Genomic DNA, 16,212 nt, shown 5'->3' with positions numbered 1-16,212 from the left:
CTTCATTCCATTTACACTATCTTAAAGGCTAATGGGTCAGAGTGACCCAGAAACCCTGGTTACAGAATGGGTGTGTATATGCTTTTATTACAGACCCAGAGATTGTTTTAGAATTCTTAGTTGTTCCACCATTAAAGCACAGTGATGCGTCACCATCAATATGAGGATAGCTTCTGTTTACCTGTCATTGTTAATGGATATGAGAAATTGCATCAATCTAGAAAAATAAGATAAATGCATAAAAAGGCACGGGCAGTACATTTCCCAAGAGGAAGACCATTTTGGACGAAAAGCAATGAAATTGTTTATAAGTTGTATTTAACTTCCCCAAAGAAATGTACTCGTCTAGTCGGGTCTTCTTTTCATGTAATGATTCACAGAGACAACAACACAGGTATTTCTTTCCCTGCATACATTATGTACCTTTTGCCTGTAGTTTTATTTAACTTAGACATCTTTTTTTTAAAGTGATGAAGTTGTAACATATTTTATTCTCATGGATGATGTTATTTTTTTTACTTTAGGATATTGAAAAGGCCTATGAAATTGTCTGTCAAGAAGGATCTAACTTGAACCCAGATCTAGGGGAGCTGGTGGTGGTTCCTCTGTACCCAGAAGAGAAATGTGCATTGTTCAAGCCAAATGAGGAAACAGAAAAAAGATGCCAAGTGTATCAGAGGAGAGTGGTGCTAACCACTAGCTCCGGAGAGTCTTTGATCTGGAGTAACACAGTCAAATTTGTCATCGACGTGGGTGTGGAAAGGAGAAAGGTAAATTCTTGTCACGTGCGTAAATAGCCTGCTGGTGAGCATCGAGAATCCATTTCTTGGGTTCCTGCCATCGTATCGAGCAGGAAGTGAGGATGAACTCTGTGATCTGATGAGTCTCTGAGTTGCCCGTGCGCACACAGGAGGATTATCGCGGCCGGTGACCAGTCTTGCCCACCCACTACTGCCTTTCGTTAGCTTGTCGGTAATCCCCACGCTAATTGAGGTGCCAAAGGAAAACGTTTTGAGAAAAGACACAGCTACTAAAGCAGAAAGGTGATGGCTCTTCTTGTCAGTGGTTTTTCTTTAGCTAAGGTGCTAGCAAGGCAAAGGATCCGACTCCTGAACCAGTCTTTTCCTGCGTACATCCTCTGAGTGTCTTGGGGGGACCCCCTTTCTCAAAGTAATTAGCATCTTCTCTTGGTGATTTACCAGAATTTGGTTTCGAGTACACTGGCTTTAATTTTATCAGATTTTGGGTTTAACGTTGACAGGATGAAATCCTATCCTAAATTTTTAAGAATACTTTTATAACTACCTTTAAGTAAAAAAAAAATTAGGAAAATGGAAGTAGGCTATCTCAAGCTCTCAAAGACACTGGAACTTAAGGAATCATAGCATTTAAGAACTTGAAAAGAAACGTACCAGGGTATTGATCCATTTCGCATCATTAGAGGTTTACGTACCTTTTACCCCTTTAGGAAACTGGGTCCCCGCAGTATGTTACTGTGACAGAGCAATTCCAGCCGTTCTGAAGGCTCCCTGGAAACCGGTTTGGGCTCTTACTGAATTAGTCCACCATTCAGAGAACCCAGGGCTGTCACTTTCCCCCTCAAACCACCCGTAGGAAAAATCCCGCTTGGTGCCATATGCCGTTTTTGTCTGAGCCCCTAGCACTGGGAGGGCTCAGCATCTGTTGTCAAGGTCAGACCGCTGAGATCACAACTTGAATGGAACCTTGAAGAGACACAGCACCGGCGGGTGATCATCCTTTCCTCTGTGTGGCGTGTGACGATCCGTCATCGTTCACAGGGTCGTGCTTTGAGAAGCGACACCACCAGCATTTCGGGAGATGGTGCAGAGGCCCTGTGTTTATTGAACCTACATTGAAAGCAGACAGTCTCTAAATCCATTTATCAAGCCACTAGCAGTTTCGCTCTCAGGGCAAGCGAAACAATAACAAATGTCATCCCGAGAAAACGAGTCTGTAGTTGGGCGTTTCGCAAAGCGCCCTGGACCACGCAGTCCCCTCCGGTCCGGCGAGCCTGCGACATCTTGAGCGCTGTGACACTAAAAATGCTGTCTTTCCGTTCACAGGTGTACAACCCTAGAATCAGAGCGAACTCACTCGTCACGCAGCCCATCAGCCAAAGCCAAGCGGAGATACGCAAGCAGATTGTCGGTTCGTCTTCTCCAGGTAGCACCACGGCCACGAACACGGCCGCAAATTCCCGGAGGCAGGCAACTGAGAGCCATCGTAACCATGTCCCTTGGTTTCTTCCAGGAAAACTCTTCCGTCTGTACTCTGAGGAGTTCGCCTCCAAAGACATGCGGCCGCTCAAGCCAGCCGAGATGCAGGAGGCGAACCTGACCAGCATGGTGCTGTTCGTGAAGAGAATAGACATCGCGGGCTTAGGCCACTGTGACTTCATCAACAGACCAGGTAGCTGTGTGCTCGAGTGTTTTCGGGGCGCGTGGCGGAGACGTGGCGGAGACGTGTGCCCCTGCCCGGGCCTGAGAGCAGGTGGCACTCAGTGGCACAGGCAGGCGTGCGGGGATTTGGTCGTACAAGCATTGTCCCCGTTAGAGGCACATGTCCTCTGAAGTCATTTTTCGACAAACCTGTAGGAACTTCTGGCCCTGACACTGGAGAATGATTTGGACCCTGGAGCCCGGGCGGCTGGGCAGGGGTGGCCAGTCCCGGCCCAAGAGAGGTCTCTTCCACAGGCAGCCCCTTCCCACTGCCCCTGCCCGCGTCCAGGCGTCTTTACCTTGGGAACCGCTGCTTTGTTCTCGGACCAGCAGCTTGACCTCACCGAAACAGAGTGGGTACGTGAGTCCCCCATGGAGGGTCCTGACTGAAAGGATTGGTTGCCCTTCACTGATAACTTAGTTCACTTGTGCTTTGATAAAAAGAACGTCCTTAATTTTTTTCACACTTTAGGCCAGTGGTTGAAATTTTCAGTATGTGTATCAGACGGTGGCAGGTGCGGGGCAGGGTGGGGGGGGGGGCGGTGGATGACAACCTACTGATCCGGGTTCTGTATCACATGCACACGAGAGAGTCACAAAAGACCGTGTAAGCAGAGAGCATAGTTGGAAACAGTGGACTTTCTTCTTTGTTTGGGATGTTTTCTCTCTGTTCCTGTTTTTCTGTCATTTTGCCCAGCAGTGCTGGTAGGATTTACAAGCACTTGAGAAGTACATTATTTAAAATTATTTTTTAACGTTTATTTATTACTGAGAGACAGAGACAGAGCATGAGCAGGGGAGGGGCAGAGAGAGAGGGAGACACAGAATCCGAAGCAGGCTCCGGGCTCCGAGCTGTCAGCACAGAGCCCAACATGGGGCTCGAACCCACAAACCACGAGATCATGACCTGAGCCAAAGTTGGATGCTCAACTGACTGAGCCACCCAGGCACCCCAAGAAGTACGTTATTTTAGAGTAACTCTTTCTCAAACATTTCCGAAAATGATTGGTAGAATTTGGACTGGGTTAAGAGGAAGGTGCTCTAAAGGTGACAGGTGCAAAGTCGACAGTGGAGACAGCTTGTCCTTCTAAGTGGCGCGGCCCTGTGCGGAGGGTGCGAGAAGTCGGCGTGGGCAGGACCAGCAGCAGCTGCCGCCTCAGGGCGCCCCAGGAGCATCTCTAGAAGTTTCCTCACCCTGAGGGCCCGGCAGGTGCACCTTGCTCTGCACCAGTGTTGTGTCCTTCCCTGGAGCCTTTCAGAGTTTTACAACAAAAGTCTCCCAGTAAACACCGTGAAAAATCAATTACTCTGGGGAACCCTTTGGGGTCTTAGATTTTCAGTGCAGACTTTCCCACCTAAGGAGCAGGGGGATCTCCAGGAGGGAGAGGGACCCGAGCTGCTCCTTCTGAAATCCATCTACTTCCTCTGCAGCCATTTCCTCCCAGGAGCTCTCTGTCCTTCCAGAAGAAGGACTGTGGACAGCTCTTCTGCAGTGTCCATGCCCCCCTACCCCATCTGCCCACTGTGCCAAGTCTGCAGGACCATGTGCGGGGCCCCTGGAAGCCACCATGACCTGGGGGGGGGCACGGAGCCCCCGGAGAGGCTGTCCTTGGGTGGGAGACTGGCTTCCCTAAGGGCATAGAGGATGCAGGTGTCAGAGCACAGGGCAGCGGGAAGACCTTCTCCAGGGTGAGCAGCAGAGGAGCCGAGACGCAGACAGGACAGAGAAGAAGCCGGAGTAGGATGTGCATCGAGGAGATGTACCTGGGAAAATGGGCTCGCACCTGGGTGGCGGCCACGCGGCGCCACCTTCCCGCGGGCCTCGGGGGACGTGAGCCGATTTTGCTTGGCTCCCGGCCTCCCTGCCTGAGAAAAGCGTTCCTGGGGCCCGGCTCCTGGGTCACCGGCCGAAGCGAGGAATGCGTATCTGCTGGGTGCACCGACCTAGGCAGGAGGAGCTCTGGGGACGTAAGGTTGTAGTGTGTGTGTGGCGACCTCGGCTCGGCGCATTTGCCTTACTGGACAGTGTGGGGTCACGGGAATCGTGGGGAGTCCGACGGGGCCGGGGGACAATATCCCGGTAGCCTCCACCCCGGGGCTGTCAAACGGCCACCCATCCTTCTCCCGGCTTTTCCTCTGGCTGCTGAGGAAGCAAGCGAGGGTCTGGGCCACGCGCCCCCGTTTCTCAGGTTTCTCACGGTGACCTCAGCTTCAGACGGCTCGGCTTCTGTCAGAGCCCGTCGGCCACAGTGAGCCCCGCCGAGAGCTTCTGGGGACCGAGCTCTGCAGAGACGTGCTTCGTTTCTGAAAACCACTCTTCCAGTTGTGCCGCTCATCGCTCCGGCCCCAGAGTCACCACGTGTCGGGTCCCCGGGTGTCTTCCCGTTCCAGACGGTAGGTGTCTGGTGGCCTTGCCAGGAAGGGAGAAGAAAAGCAGGCTTTGTAACGTCAAAGATTCCAAAGAGCAGACGGCAAACCACAGCAGACCCCGCTTCCTCCCGCCGCGCTGCCTGGAGCTGAGAACTGGGCACAGAGGGTTAGGGGGGCAGCTCCTTTTTGTCTCCTGACAGCGTGCACACACCCGTGTTCTGCTGTGTTCGAGGAAAAGAGAACTGTGGACTAAGTCTGACTCATCGTTTTAGAAGGAAATAAAGATGACGCTTGCAGCTGCCGCATTAATTCAGCTGCTAATCGAAATACGCAAATGCAGCAAATGTGTTGCCCTTTTCAGGGTTCATGAGCCATGTGAAAATGAATCTGGCATAACTAGGCTACAGGCTATTCACTGAACTCCCTTGATACTGATCTCTTAAAAAAGAAAAAAAAGGACCAGTTGTTTTTCCTGCCTAGTGCTGACTGTTGGCCTCCATCATGAGCGACGCCATCACTGGCAGTCTGCACCGGGAGGCGTCGGACCGACGGACCACGTCTCCTCCTCCGGGAAGGCGATGGCACCCGCACAGCAACTGGAGACAAACTAGCTGCGGTGCGCTGGGCTACATCAGAGGTCATCTGTGTATCAGGAGGCAGAACCCATTTTGGGGGTGGCCAGGCCACTGGCTTCAGAATGATCTAGGAGAGATGAACCCCTACACACAGACTTGCCAGACATCATGTGCAGGATGAGAGCTCAAGAAAACGGGAGAGAACGCAGGGACGGAATAAAGTCAGGGCTGCAGAGGCCAGCATCGGTGTGGGCAGAAAGAGGGATTGAAGATGCTGCAGTGGGTTGATCTGCGGTGAGGAGTCAGGCGTCAAGAAATCAGGATCTTCTGGAACTCTGGCCGCCACGGTAGAGCCGTTCGTGCGCCCACTGGAGAAGCACGTGTGCAGGTCTCTATGTCCCTGGACACATGATATTTTGCTTCGGGGTTCACAGAAGGGTCTTTACACATTACAGTCTGTACTGAGAGGAGAACAGAGGGAGTGTGGGCTGCAGACTCCATGCTCACAGTGGCACTCACAGCCTCGCCAAAGACGCTTCCGTCCGCTGCCCGCCGCCCCCAGACAGCCCCAGAGGTGAGCAGGTGGTCTGGCCATTCCGGCAGGAAGGCCCAGCGTGGGTTTCTGAATGAGTGTCTGAGGCCATGCGGAGTTTATTGCAGTATTCAGGTGGCCGGGTGGAAATGGGAAAAAGAGGCACAGATAAAGTAGAACAACCCAGGGGCGGCTGAATGAGGATCTTGGAAGATGCTGGAAGCAACAAAGTAATTTTTCAGAAAGCGAAGCTGAGAACGGGAGAGATTGTATAAGGCGCAGAATGGAAGGAAGCATTTTCAGCTCTTGATCCGCATTAGGCTCTTCATAGGTCCTGTGAGCAAGTGACTTGTTAGCCAGGCCAGGGCGTTCGAGGGTGAAAGGGGCATTCGAGGGTGCATGATTAAGCTGGGACGAGACATGGGAGCGGGCCGTCCCTGGGGAGCCAGGGCAGAGGGACACCGAAAGCTCAGGCTCCTGAGCAGACTGCCAGGGCTCCGGTCCCGCCCCCCTGGCTCGCTGTGTCACATCCAGCATTATGTCACTTTGTCAGGGTCTGTTTCTTCATCTGAATGGGAGTGTAATCAGAGTAACTGGTTCATAGAATTGTCAAGATGAATTAGTTACCATGCGTCGGGCCCTTAGAAATATGGGCACACGGGCACCTGGGTGGGTCGGTTAAGCGTCCGACTTGGGCTCAGGTCATGATTTCACAGGTTGTGGGTTCAAGCCCCACATCAGGCTCTGTGCTGACAGCTCAGAGCCCGGAACCTGCTTTAGATTCTGTGTCTCCCTCTCTCTCTGCCCATGAGCTCTGTCCCTGCTCTGTCTCTCTCAAAAATAAGCGTTAAAAAAAATTTAAAGAAACGCACAGGCACACGGTAAATACTATGTCTGTCACCACCTGCATGACTCCTACCCCCACTCGGCGACAGGCACGTGGGCCCTGAGCTGCGGACGGGCGCACACAACGCGGTTTCCATGGTGGGAAAAGCAGATACCAGACCACAGGCGTTGGGAGGCAGCAGCAGGCTGCCTCTGAGGAATCGCGGTGGGTCACAGCAGAGCTTGGACGCGGAGCCAGGAGGCGTGCTGCAGGTGCAGGGGCCTGGGCTCACATCCTCGTTTCGCCGAGCTGGGCCGCTCAGGCCTCTGCCTTTGGCAGGTCACTTACCTTTTCCTCATCTGTAGCATGAGGATACAGTGTCTGCCCTCTTGTGTCAGGGGGTTACAAAGAGGTTCAAATGAGGGGGCGCCTGGGTGGCTCAGTCGGTTAAGTGTCCGACTCTTGATCTGGGCTGAGGTCATGATCTCACGGTTCGCGGGTCTGAGCCCTGCATCAGCGTCCGCCCTGGTGGTGTGGAGCCTGCTTGGGGTTCTCCCCCCCCACCCTATTTGTGTGCTCTCGCTCTGTCTCAAAATAAATGAACTTGGGGAAAAGAGATTTAAATAAGATTATGCAAAAGTGCCGTGTATAGGGGGTAGGAAGTAGGCAAATGCCAGGCTTTATGAGCATGTCCTTTGAAACTCAGGGAAGCAGAAGCGTTTCCTTCCTATTTTCAGAATCAAACTCTTAACCTAAAAGTCCTGACTTGAGAGTCTATGGTGTGAACCCAGAGCCATCTGATTGCTCAGTCTCTTCCTTCTGTGGACTTTGCAGCATACGCAATGCCCAAGTCCCAGTCCTAAAACCACTTGGGACCAGAAGCGACAGTTTTAAAAAACGTTTACTTGTTTCTTTTATTTTGAGGGAAAAACAATGCAAGCAGGGAAGGGGCCGAGAGAGGGAGGGACAGAGAGAGAGGGAGGGAAGGAGGGAGAGAACCCCAAGCAGGCTCCACACTTCCGCGCAGAGCCCAACATGGCTCCCGTGAACCATATCCTTCTCTCTTGGTTCTTCTCCTTTGCTCTCTCTTTTCAGTCCACATGGCAGAAAGTTGGCCGTGTTCTGCCTTGAGCCTTAGGATGTCCCGAGTCCGCCCTTGGAAATCCCGGTTTCTCTGGGTCCAGACTCCTAAGACTCCCACCATAGAGTCATCGGCTCTGTTTGAGAAGGGGCCCACCCTGAACCAGTCAGCCCTGTGTGGAGGTTGGTGGCAGTGTAGGAGGCGGTCACACGGTACAGCTCACATGCTTCTCTGGGAGTGGAGGCACACTCCTAGGTAAAACCACATTCCCAGCACATTGGAAAGGGATTGTTGGGTTCTGTGTCGATGTCCCTCCTCAGACCGCCAGTTCTGAAGGCCACGATTGAGCCCGTCCACGTGTGTACCTGCCCCCAGGGCCTTGCAAGTGCCAGCAGCACAAGAAGCCATGAGTGGCTTAGGAGGAAGCGAGTGAATGAGTTGAGTGTCATCCTTATAAGGGACTAAGTCAATCAGCAAACAGCCAACAGAGCAGCCTCGGCTCCTTTCTTCCCCTCGTGGTCGCTCCCTAGGCTTGTGCCGGGGTGGCAGTGACGGAGGTGCCCGTGGCTGTCTGGTCTGGGTCTCCTTCCACGGCACGGTCAGGGGCAGAGGGGGCGTGTGAGAAGTCTGAGCGCACAGCTAGGTCAGCTTGGAGGGGCCGGGCCGCCCCCGCCTCGTGCTGCAGACGGTGCCAGGCGGGCACTGCCGTTGCCCAAAAGCCCCGGCCACAGCAAGGCTGGGTACAGAGGACTTCGGCTCCTGCCAGAAAGGAGTGGGTGTGGCATTGAAAATGGGTCTCTTCCGTTTACCAGTGGAGGCCACCCTGTCTCGAAAATCCTTCTGAATTCTAATGACTCCGATTGAACTTTGATGCTATATCCTTACCGGATAGAAAGCAGGGTAAGGAGTATGGTGGGAGGAGAGGGACCAGCCCTGGCTTTGGGGACCGCTTACCGGGAGAGGCTCCTTGCCCTGTTCTGCCCAAGACATCTGTTAGCAGTATTTCCCATGGATCACACTTAAGCGACACTGCCATAAAGAGCCTCTTCTAAGCCTGGTCTTTAGCTAAGACAATTTTAGGAGCCACACTGGGGACAGGTCTTAAAGTGTGGAATGCAATATCGGCAAATTCTATTCAGTTCATTATTAGTTCCTTCACCTGTAAAATCTACATTCATTAACTTGTTGCTTCTAATATGATCAAGCCTCAGGAACACCCTCTCTTTTTCTGGTGTGAGGGTGGGAGCAGAATTAAGAAGTCATTTCTGCCGGTAATCCTGTGTGCAGCCTCCACCGCAGGGCATAAAAACGGGGACGAGCAGTGCCCTTTGGGAACAGAGCCTGGTCATGAAGCCAGATGCTTACAGGGACAGTTGCCGAAGGTCCTGTAACGTACAACGCACCAGTGTCGCTGATTTATAGAAACTGTTCCTACACCGTTTTCTGTAAGTGAGCTCCTCACGCCTCCAGCTGCATTTAATCTGCGAGGCTTGTTTCCCTTCCCGCTTCTCGTACCTTCTCCGGCAAGTCAGCTGTTCCTCCATCTCATGGCTCACTGACAGAACCCTCGGACTTGTTCCTTCAACAGCCCATCTGTTTCCTTCCCGGGACCGTCTTCTCGAGGTCTCCTCTTTGCCTGGGGGTCCCCAAGAACGGATGAGGAGCACGCCAGGGCTCCGTGCGGCACCCAGGCGTGACCGAGGCGTCAGGGCCCGGGGAGGGCGGGGGACCTCCTGGGCAGCCCTGCTGTGCTCCGTGCTCAGTCTCAGTGACGGAGTTCAATACCAACAGGGAAGTTCAACTTCTCTTCTCCCAGCTGGGAATGAAAACTGTGCTCCAACCTGTGTCAGGTCCGGGCACGTTCGCTGGGGCCACTGCTTTTGCCTGCGGCCCGGGTGGCACAGGCCGAGAGCAGGCCCGTCACCTGCTCTGCTCTGCAGTGAAAGGACTGGAGACGCGCTGAACCACGGGCAGCCGCAGCGAACTGTTTGCCAACCCACAGTAGTGTCGCCCGGTGTTTTCAGTGTGTCTTGTTAGGAAAGAGGGGACGTTATCAAATCCGAGTTGGTGACGGACTGGCTTTTGAGTCACGCGAGTTGCCTGAAATTCTGACAAGTAGCTTAGCAGTGTCTGAATAGCAAATAAGGAAATTTTTACTGTCTGTTACCTCGAACTCCCTGATCCGGTAGGTTAAAGTTGCCTCTCAGGTCCCCATGGTCTGTCTCCTGCTCAGCGGGCACATGCTGGAGTTCAGACAAAGGAAAGCTATCCAGTCGTGCTCAAAAATCCTTCCATTTTGGGGACAGAACAGGATAGCAGCTTAATACTGTGTGATTTGCTTCTTTCTGCGGCTTTTATTGCTTTGTCACCTACTAGACAGGTGAAAAACACCTGTATTTTTTATTAATATAATCTTATTCTACAAGGGCAAGAATACCTTGTTTTGAATAGGTGGATTATCTTTTTCGGTGGAGATTAAGCATATATAATGAACACACCATTACTGACGTTATATAAACTTAAAGGGGAAACATAGATACAGAGAAAAATCAGCCTTCTGTCCTTCTGTGCACTGGCAAATAGCTCTTAACATTCCTTGTCTACTATTTCTGTCATCCGAGTCCTGGGTCAGTTTCATTTGGTTAATTTTTCTCTTTATTATGGGACTGGATCTTCCTGTTCTTCATGCCTCATAATTTTTTATCGGACGCTAGACATTGTGCACTTTGCTGTGTTGGGTATTGGATATTTTGTATTCCTATAAATATGCCTGACCTTTATCCTGGCTGCAGGATGATCCTTCCAGATCCTGGTTTTGTTTGTTTGGCGGAGTGGAGCGGTGCACGTCCGGGGGGTAGTTCGTCCCTTCCGTGTCTCCTGCCCAGGGCCCCCGAGTTGTGAGGTTTCCCAGCCCAGTGGGTAGAAGTGGACAGTATCCTAGATCCCGTGTGAGCATCAGGCACCGTCCGTCTGATCGTCTGGATGGTTCTTGTTGCGGCCTGACGTAGTTTCTTACACGTGCTCTGCCGATGCATCGAGGGGACCTTTCAGAGATCTTCTGAGTCCTGTCTATGGCTCTCTCCTGTCAGGTGTTCCCCCACCTGCAGGCCCCGGCCGCCTTTGTCTCCCCACACGCTCAGCACCATCTTTATAACTCAGGGAGTCTGGCAGGCCCCACCTGGGTCCCCGCTGGCACTGCAGGCGGGAAACTCTCCCCAGGCCTTAAGCTGGGCAGCCACGGGGCTCACTTCATTAGCGTCCCCCTCTCAGGAATCACTGTCCTTCACGGCCTGACGTCCGTTGTCTCGTAAACGGTTGTGTCACATATTTTGCCCCGGAGGGTGGTTTGGTGCGGGAAGGGAGGTCCAGTACGTTACGCCCTCTTGGCTGTAGATGACGTAAGCTGCTGCTGCCTTTTTCTTTGCTAGCGCCGGAAAGTCTGATGCAGGCTCTGGAAGACTTGGACTACCTGGCGGCGCTGGACAACGACGGGAACCTCTCGGAGTTTGGGATCATCATGTCGGAGTTTCCTCTTGACCCCCAACTCTCAAAGTCGATCTTAGCGTCCTGTGAATTCGACTGCGTAGAGGAGATGCTGACGATCGCCGCCATGGTGACAGGTACCCCTGAAGGGCTGTTCTTCCGCGTTGTGAGGCTGTCCCGGGGACAGAGTTAAACGAGGTCCGTTTGAAGTATTTTATGAAGTACCTAACGGAGGCAGTAATCCACTTCACCTTTTGAAGTGATAATGAAGTATTTTGCTAGACTTGAAAGGTAGAAAGTTATAAGGATTATCTTGATATGAAAAAATCAATCAAACCCCAGTGAATTTCTTAATCAGACACTGAAGTAAAAATGCATTGCTGGGAGTGTTCTCCTCCAAAGAATTAGGTGTTTCTTTTATTTCCTACCACCTTCATTCTTCTTGGTTTGTATGTTTTAGTTCGTTCTTCTACTGGCAGAACAGGCCATAGGCCGTGCCGCGTTAGACCTCAAAGTTCCCATCCTGTTCTAGCCACTGCCCTCGAAGCGTCTCGGGTGCCCCTGCTCTGATGGTAATACCAGCAGGCTGTTAACTCTGCTGACCAGACCTGCGGGAAACAAACGTGAAAAGGGAGAGACACGTTCATGAGAACTCACCCTACATCCCCTTGACTTCTAAGTAAGCAAGAATAACCTTTATTCAGGGGATCGGACAGGAGCTGTTCTGCACACAGTGGCGAGCCCCTCCCTCTGCGTTGTGCTAAGGTCATGAAGCGGCTCCAGGGTTGCTGACCTTGTGACCTCTTGTGTCTTAAAGCTCCCAACTGCTTTTCTAATCTGCCGCGTGGAGCTGAGGAGGCTGCCTTGACTTGTTGGAAGACATTTTTACATCCTGAAGGAGATCACTTTACCCTCATCAACATTTACAAGGCCTACCAGGACACGGCTCTGAATTCCACCAGTGAACGTAAGTGAATGCTTACGATTCTGAGAAACCTACTCATTTCCACCCTTCCCTCCCCAGATAAAACCGAGCTGGTAACTCACCCTTCTCCAGCCCTGCTGGTCACCTAGCGGATGGCGCCCGAGTCCCTAAACGCACTGGCTGCTGTGCCTGGGCACGATGACGTGGGGACCCAGAGTCTTGCACAGCACAGCTCCTGTCCTCCAGGGTGCAGGGAGGGGAGAAGGGCACTGCCATCTCTCAGTGCCCTTGGGTCAGAGCTGTGCTTGGTGCGTTCCCTGACTCACACACTCACTAGACAGAGAACACAGACATGGAGAACAAAGCCGAACAGATCCCCGCTCCAGATAACAGGAAGAGTAGACAGGTGTGCCGCAGGAGGCCGGAGAAGAGAACCAGGCCACAGGTCGGTCAAGGAGGGAGGGGAGTTGTGCAAAGAGCAGAAGGGCGCGTCTGAAAGCCGAGGCAGAAGTCCTGATGTGAAAGGACGAGTGCGTGGGTTTCCAGGAGAGGGACCCAGCGGAAAGGGAACTGGAAACACGTACGTGGGCGACTCCAGTGCTCGGCATTAATAAAGACGGGAAGAGGAGCCCGAGGGGCCGACAGGCCAGGGCGGTGTGGTGAAGGCTGGGCCCCCGAAGGCAGCCGGTGAGTTCCCTTCCTGCAAGGGGACCTTCGTTTTCCATGAAGCGTCTTATACCTCCTTTGCTCCGATAGGATGGGAAGTGAACTGGAAGACAGGACAGCCGCTTGAATGGCAGAATTCTGTAGAGCGGGGGACTCATTTTTCACAGCTGACAAGGAAAAGTTGTCAGTGGAGCCAGAAAAGATACGGGGAGTTTGGTGGCCTCTTTTGAGAGCAAGGGGGGGTGGGTGGCCGTCGTCTGCCCAAGTACGTGCTCTTGTCGCGCTGAGTGGGCCCGAGGGCACCGCCGGGCTCTTCTGCCCACTGTGCCAAGGCCGGGGGCACCACCAGGGCAAGGCAGAACGCCGGATCCACCCTAAGTGACTGCAGGTGGCACGAAAGAACTTCACGCTGAACCAGGTGACTGAACCGCAATACAAATTTGCAGCTAGGGCAGGAAGGTGAGCTTCCCACGATTTCCAGCTCGGCCCAGTAGTGATCCTTTTCTTATAAACATGCAGAGAGAGTTTCACGGCTCAGGGGACTTCTACCGTATGCTTTTCTCCTTAGTTGGATCAAACGTTGGGGCCTCGTTCGTCCTTGCCGTGTACACAAGACGGGTGTCAGTCGGGGCCAGCCTCCTGTGCCCCTTCAGAGCTGCAGACGAAGGGGGACCCACTCGCTGGTCAGTGCCAGCAGCATGCTGTTCGTGGAGCTCGCCGGGGTCCCGGAACCACCGCAGCCTCCCTCCCAGTCACTTAGGTGACCGCCTCTTTAGGGGAGGAGCCCAGAGGACACAGAGATCATGCCTTGTTCCTGGCCTGGGCTCTTACCGCTTATGGCAAGTCGTTTCTTTTACTCCTCTTTCCCTCCCAGACTGTGTTGAAAAGTGGTGTCACGATCACTTCCTCAACTGCTGCGCACTCAGGATGGCGGACGTCATCCGAGCTGAACTCTTAGAAATTGTCAAGCGAATCGAGCTTCCCTGCGCAGAACCTGCTTTTGGCTCCGAGGAAAACGCTCTGAACATAAAGAAAGCTCTTCTGTCCGGCTACTTCATGCAGGTGAGAACGGGGAGGGCCGTCTTCGGGGTGGGTCTTTACCAAATCTCCCATGATTCTGTTAGGAATCTCTCACTTAGGATGATTCTTTGATTGACGTTAACTTTAAAACCGAAAACCAGGGCACCTGGGTGGCTCAGTCAGTTAAGCATACTAGTCTTGAGTTGGAGGTCGTGATCTCACCATTCGTGGGTTCAGCGCTGGGGTCTATACTAACAGCACACAGCCTGCTTGGGATTCTCCCTCCCTCCCTTTGCCCCTCCCCCACACACATGCGTGTAGGCTCTCTCTCTCAAATAAAATTTTATTTAAAAAAGTAAAATAGAGGCACCTGCATGGCTCAGTCGGTTGAGCGTCCGACTTCGGCTCAGGTCATGATCTCGCGGTCTGTTGAGTTCGAGCCCCATGTCGGGCTCTGTGCTGCCAGCTCAGAGCCTGGAGCCTGTTTCCGATTCTGTGTCTCCCTCTCTCTCTGCCCCTCCCCCATTCATGCTGTGTCTCTGTCTCACAAATAAACATTAAAAAAAAAAAAAGTAAAATAAAACCGAGAAGCCTCTAGGTTACTAAAGATTTAATATTTAAATATACATTTTCTCGAGGGAACTTAAGGACCAAGACAGAATATGTTCACTTCGTCCAAAAGGACAAAAGGTCTTTCTTCATTACAGAGGAGAAGTTATTAAAACACTTTTTGGCTGAACATCACAGTCCCTCACTTCACCGGTTTGCAAATTATTTCATATTTTATTTTTGACGTTTATTCATTTTTTGACAGAGCATGAGCGGGGGAGGGGCAGAGAGCAAGGGAGACACAGAATGGGAAGCAGGCTCCAGGCACAGAGCTGTGAGCACAGAGCCCGACATGGGGCTTGAACTCACAAACCATGAGATCATGACCTGAGCCAAAGTCAGACCCTTCACCGACTGAGCCACCAGGCGCCCCACAAATTAGTTCATATTTAACGGGGGATACTAATACCCAACAAAGAAATAAAGATAACATCTCATTTCTTTCTTTTCCAAAATGAAGGCTGCCGAATGTAGCTCCCCTAAATTACAGCACATTACAGGTGTAAGCATGCTCTTCCCATCATAGTAAGAGAAATACTGGGGTATTTCCACTCAAACTCTAGTCTTCATAAAGAAAAAAAAAACACGGCACTTCAACATGGATTTCCTCACCTGTGTGGGAAAAGGCCCTACATCAGCGTTACTGTGTCAGATGAGCTAGAACATCCGGCACAAAACACCTGACGTTTGAGTACATTGGCCGTCACGTGGCAAGGTTACTCCTTGACCCAAACATTTAACATTTGTAGCACTGCTGTCTTTCACCTACTGCCCTGCCCATACTAAAGTTAGTATCGTCACTGTCTCAAAGTTTTGGGCAAAGCACAGTTTTGGCTTATTTTTTAGATCTGAAAAGAGGAAACTTGGGTGGCAGATTTGTAGTTTTCACTGTTTTATATGAAAGACTTTGGAATTTTTTTACATAAAGATTTTTTTAAGTTTATTTTGAAGGGGAGAAAGTAAGTGGAGGAGGGGCAGAGAGGGAGAGAAGAGGAAGGCGGGGAGGCAGAGACAGAGAGAGAGAGAGAGAGAGAGAGAGAGAGAGAATGAATCCCAAGCAGGCTCCATGCTGTCAGCACAGAGCCAATATGGGACTCGAACTCATGAACCCTGAGACCATGACCTGAGCTGAAACCAAGAGTCAGATGCTCAACCGACCGAGTCACCCAGGCGCCCCAAAATAGTCAGGACTCTTTAAAAGAAAACATTTTTGTCCGTCAATCTCCATATTAACACAAAGTCTTTGTTCTTAAAACCTTTGCCTTGTAGATTGCTCGGGATGTGGACGGATCGGGTAACTACCTGATGCTGACCCACAAGCAGGTTGCCCAGCTGCACCCCCGGTCCGGTTACTCCATCACCAAGAAGATGCCCGAGTGGGTTCTCTTCCACAAGTTCAGCATAGCAGAGAACAACTACATCAGGATTACCTCAGAAATCTCTCCCGAACTGTAAGTTTAACGGACAAAAAAGGGGTTCTTTTGAACTCCTACTTGAGTAAATGACAAATTTAGTTTTTATTACATTTTCAGGTAGAAGTTTATGCTGGCACCAATCTGAATTTCCATGGAGAGTACTTACTAATGGCAGGTCTCTGTGGATGATTATCTAAACGTTCCTGCCTTTGAGAACACAGCATAAACTATGCAGCGCAGAGGGGCGCCTG

At 51.8% G+C, this 16,212-nt stretch overlaps 1 protein-coding gene and 1 long non-coding RNA gene across 4 annotated transcripts in view; one reads left to right on the top strand and one right to left on the bottom strand.

Moving 5' to 3' along the window:
* The window catches only part of DHX32 (DEAH-box helicase 32 (putative)), a 52,786-nt gene that overhangs the window by 35,380 nt on the left and 1,194 nt on the right, over positions 1–16,212 (top strand). For all 3 annotated transcript variants that reach the window (XM_053910020.1, XM_053910019.1, XM_019424634.2), the window contains 7 exons: positions 525–770; positions 2,085–2,184; positions 2,272–2,430; positions 11,272–11,463; positions 12,144–12,293; positions 13,792–13,979; positions 15,816–15,997. In XM_053910020.1, the coding sequence (XP_053765995.1) occupies positions 525–770; positions 2,085–2,184; positions 2,272–2,430; positions 11,272–11,463; positions 12,144–12,293; positions 13,792–13,979; positions 15,816–15,997 (1,217 nt within the window). The remainder of the gene's footprint in view (positions 1–524; positions 771–2,084; positions 2,185–2,271; positions 2,431–11,271; positions 11,464–12,143; positions 12,294–13,791; positions 13,980–15,815; positions 15,998–16,212) is intronic.
* LOC128779047 (uncharacterized) lies at positions 10,170–13,793 on the bottom strand. Its single transcript, XR_008424982.1, has 2 exons — positions 12,374–13,793; positions 10,170–11,934 (listed from the first exon to the last, which is right to left on the bottom strand). It is a non-coding gene; the product is annotated as an uncharacterized LOC128779047 (long non-coding RNA).

The sequence above is a fragment of the Panthera pardus genome, unplaced genomic scaffold (assembly GCF_024362965.1).
Source record: "Panthera pardus isolate Hobbes unplaced genomic scaffold, ASM2436296v1 HiC_scaffold_22, whole genome shotgun sequence".
Lineage (NCBI taxonomy): Eukaryota > Metazoa > Chordata > Mammalia > Carnivora > Felidae > Panthera > Panthera pardus.
Note: the sequence above shows the minus strand (reverse complement) of the source record. Positions and strands in the feature narration are given on the sequence as shown.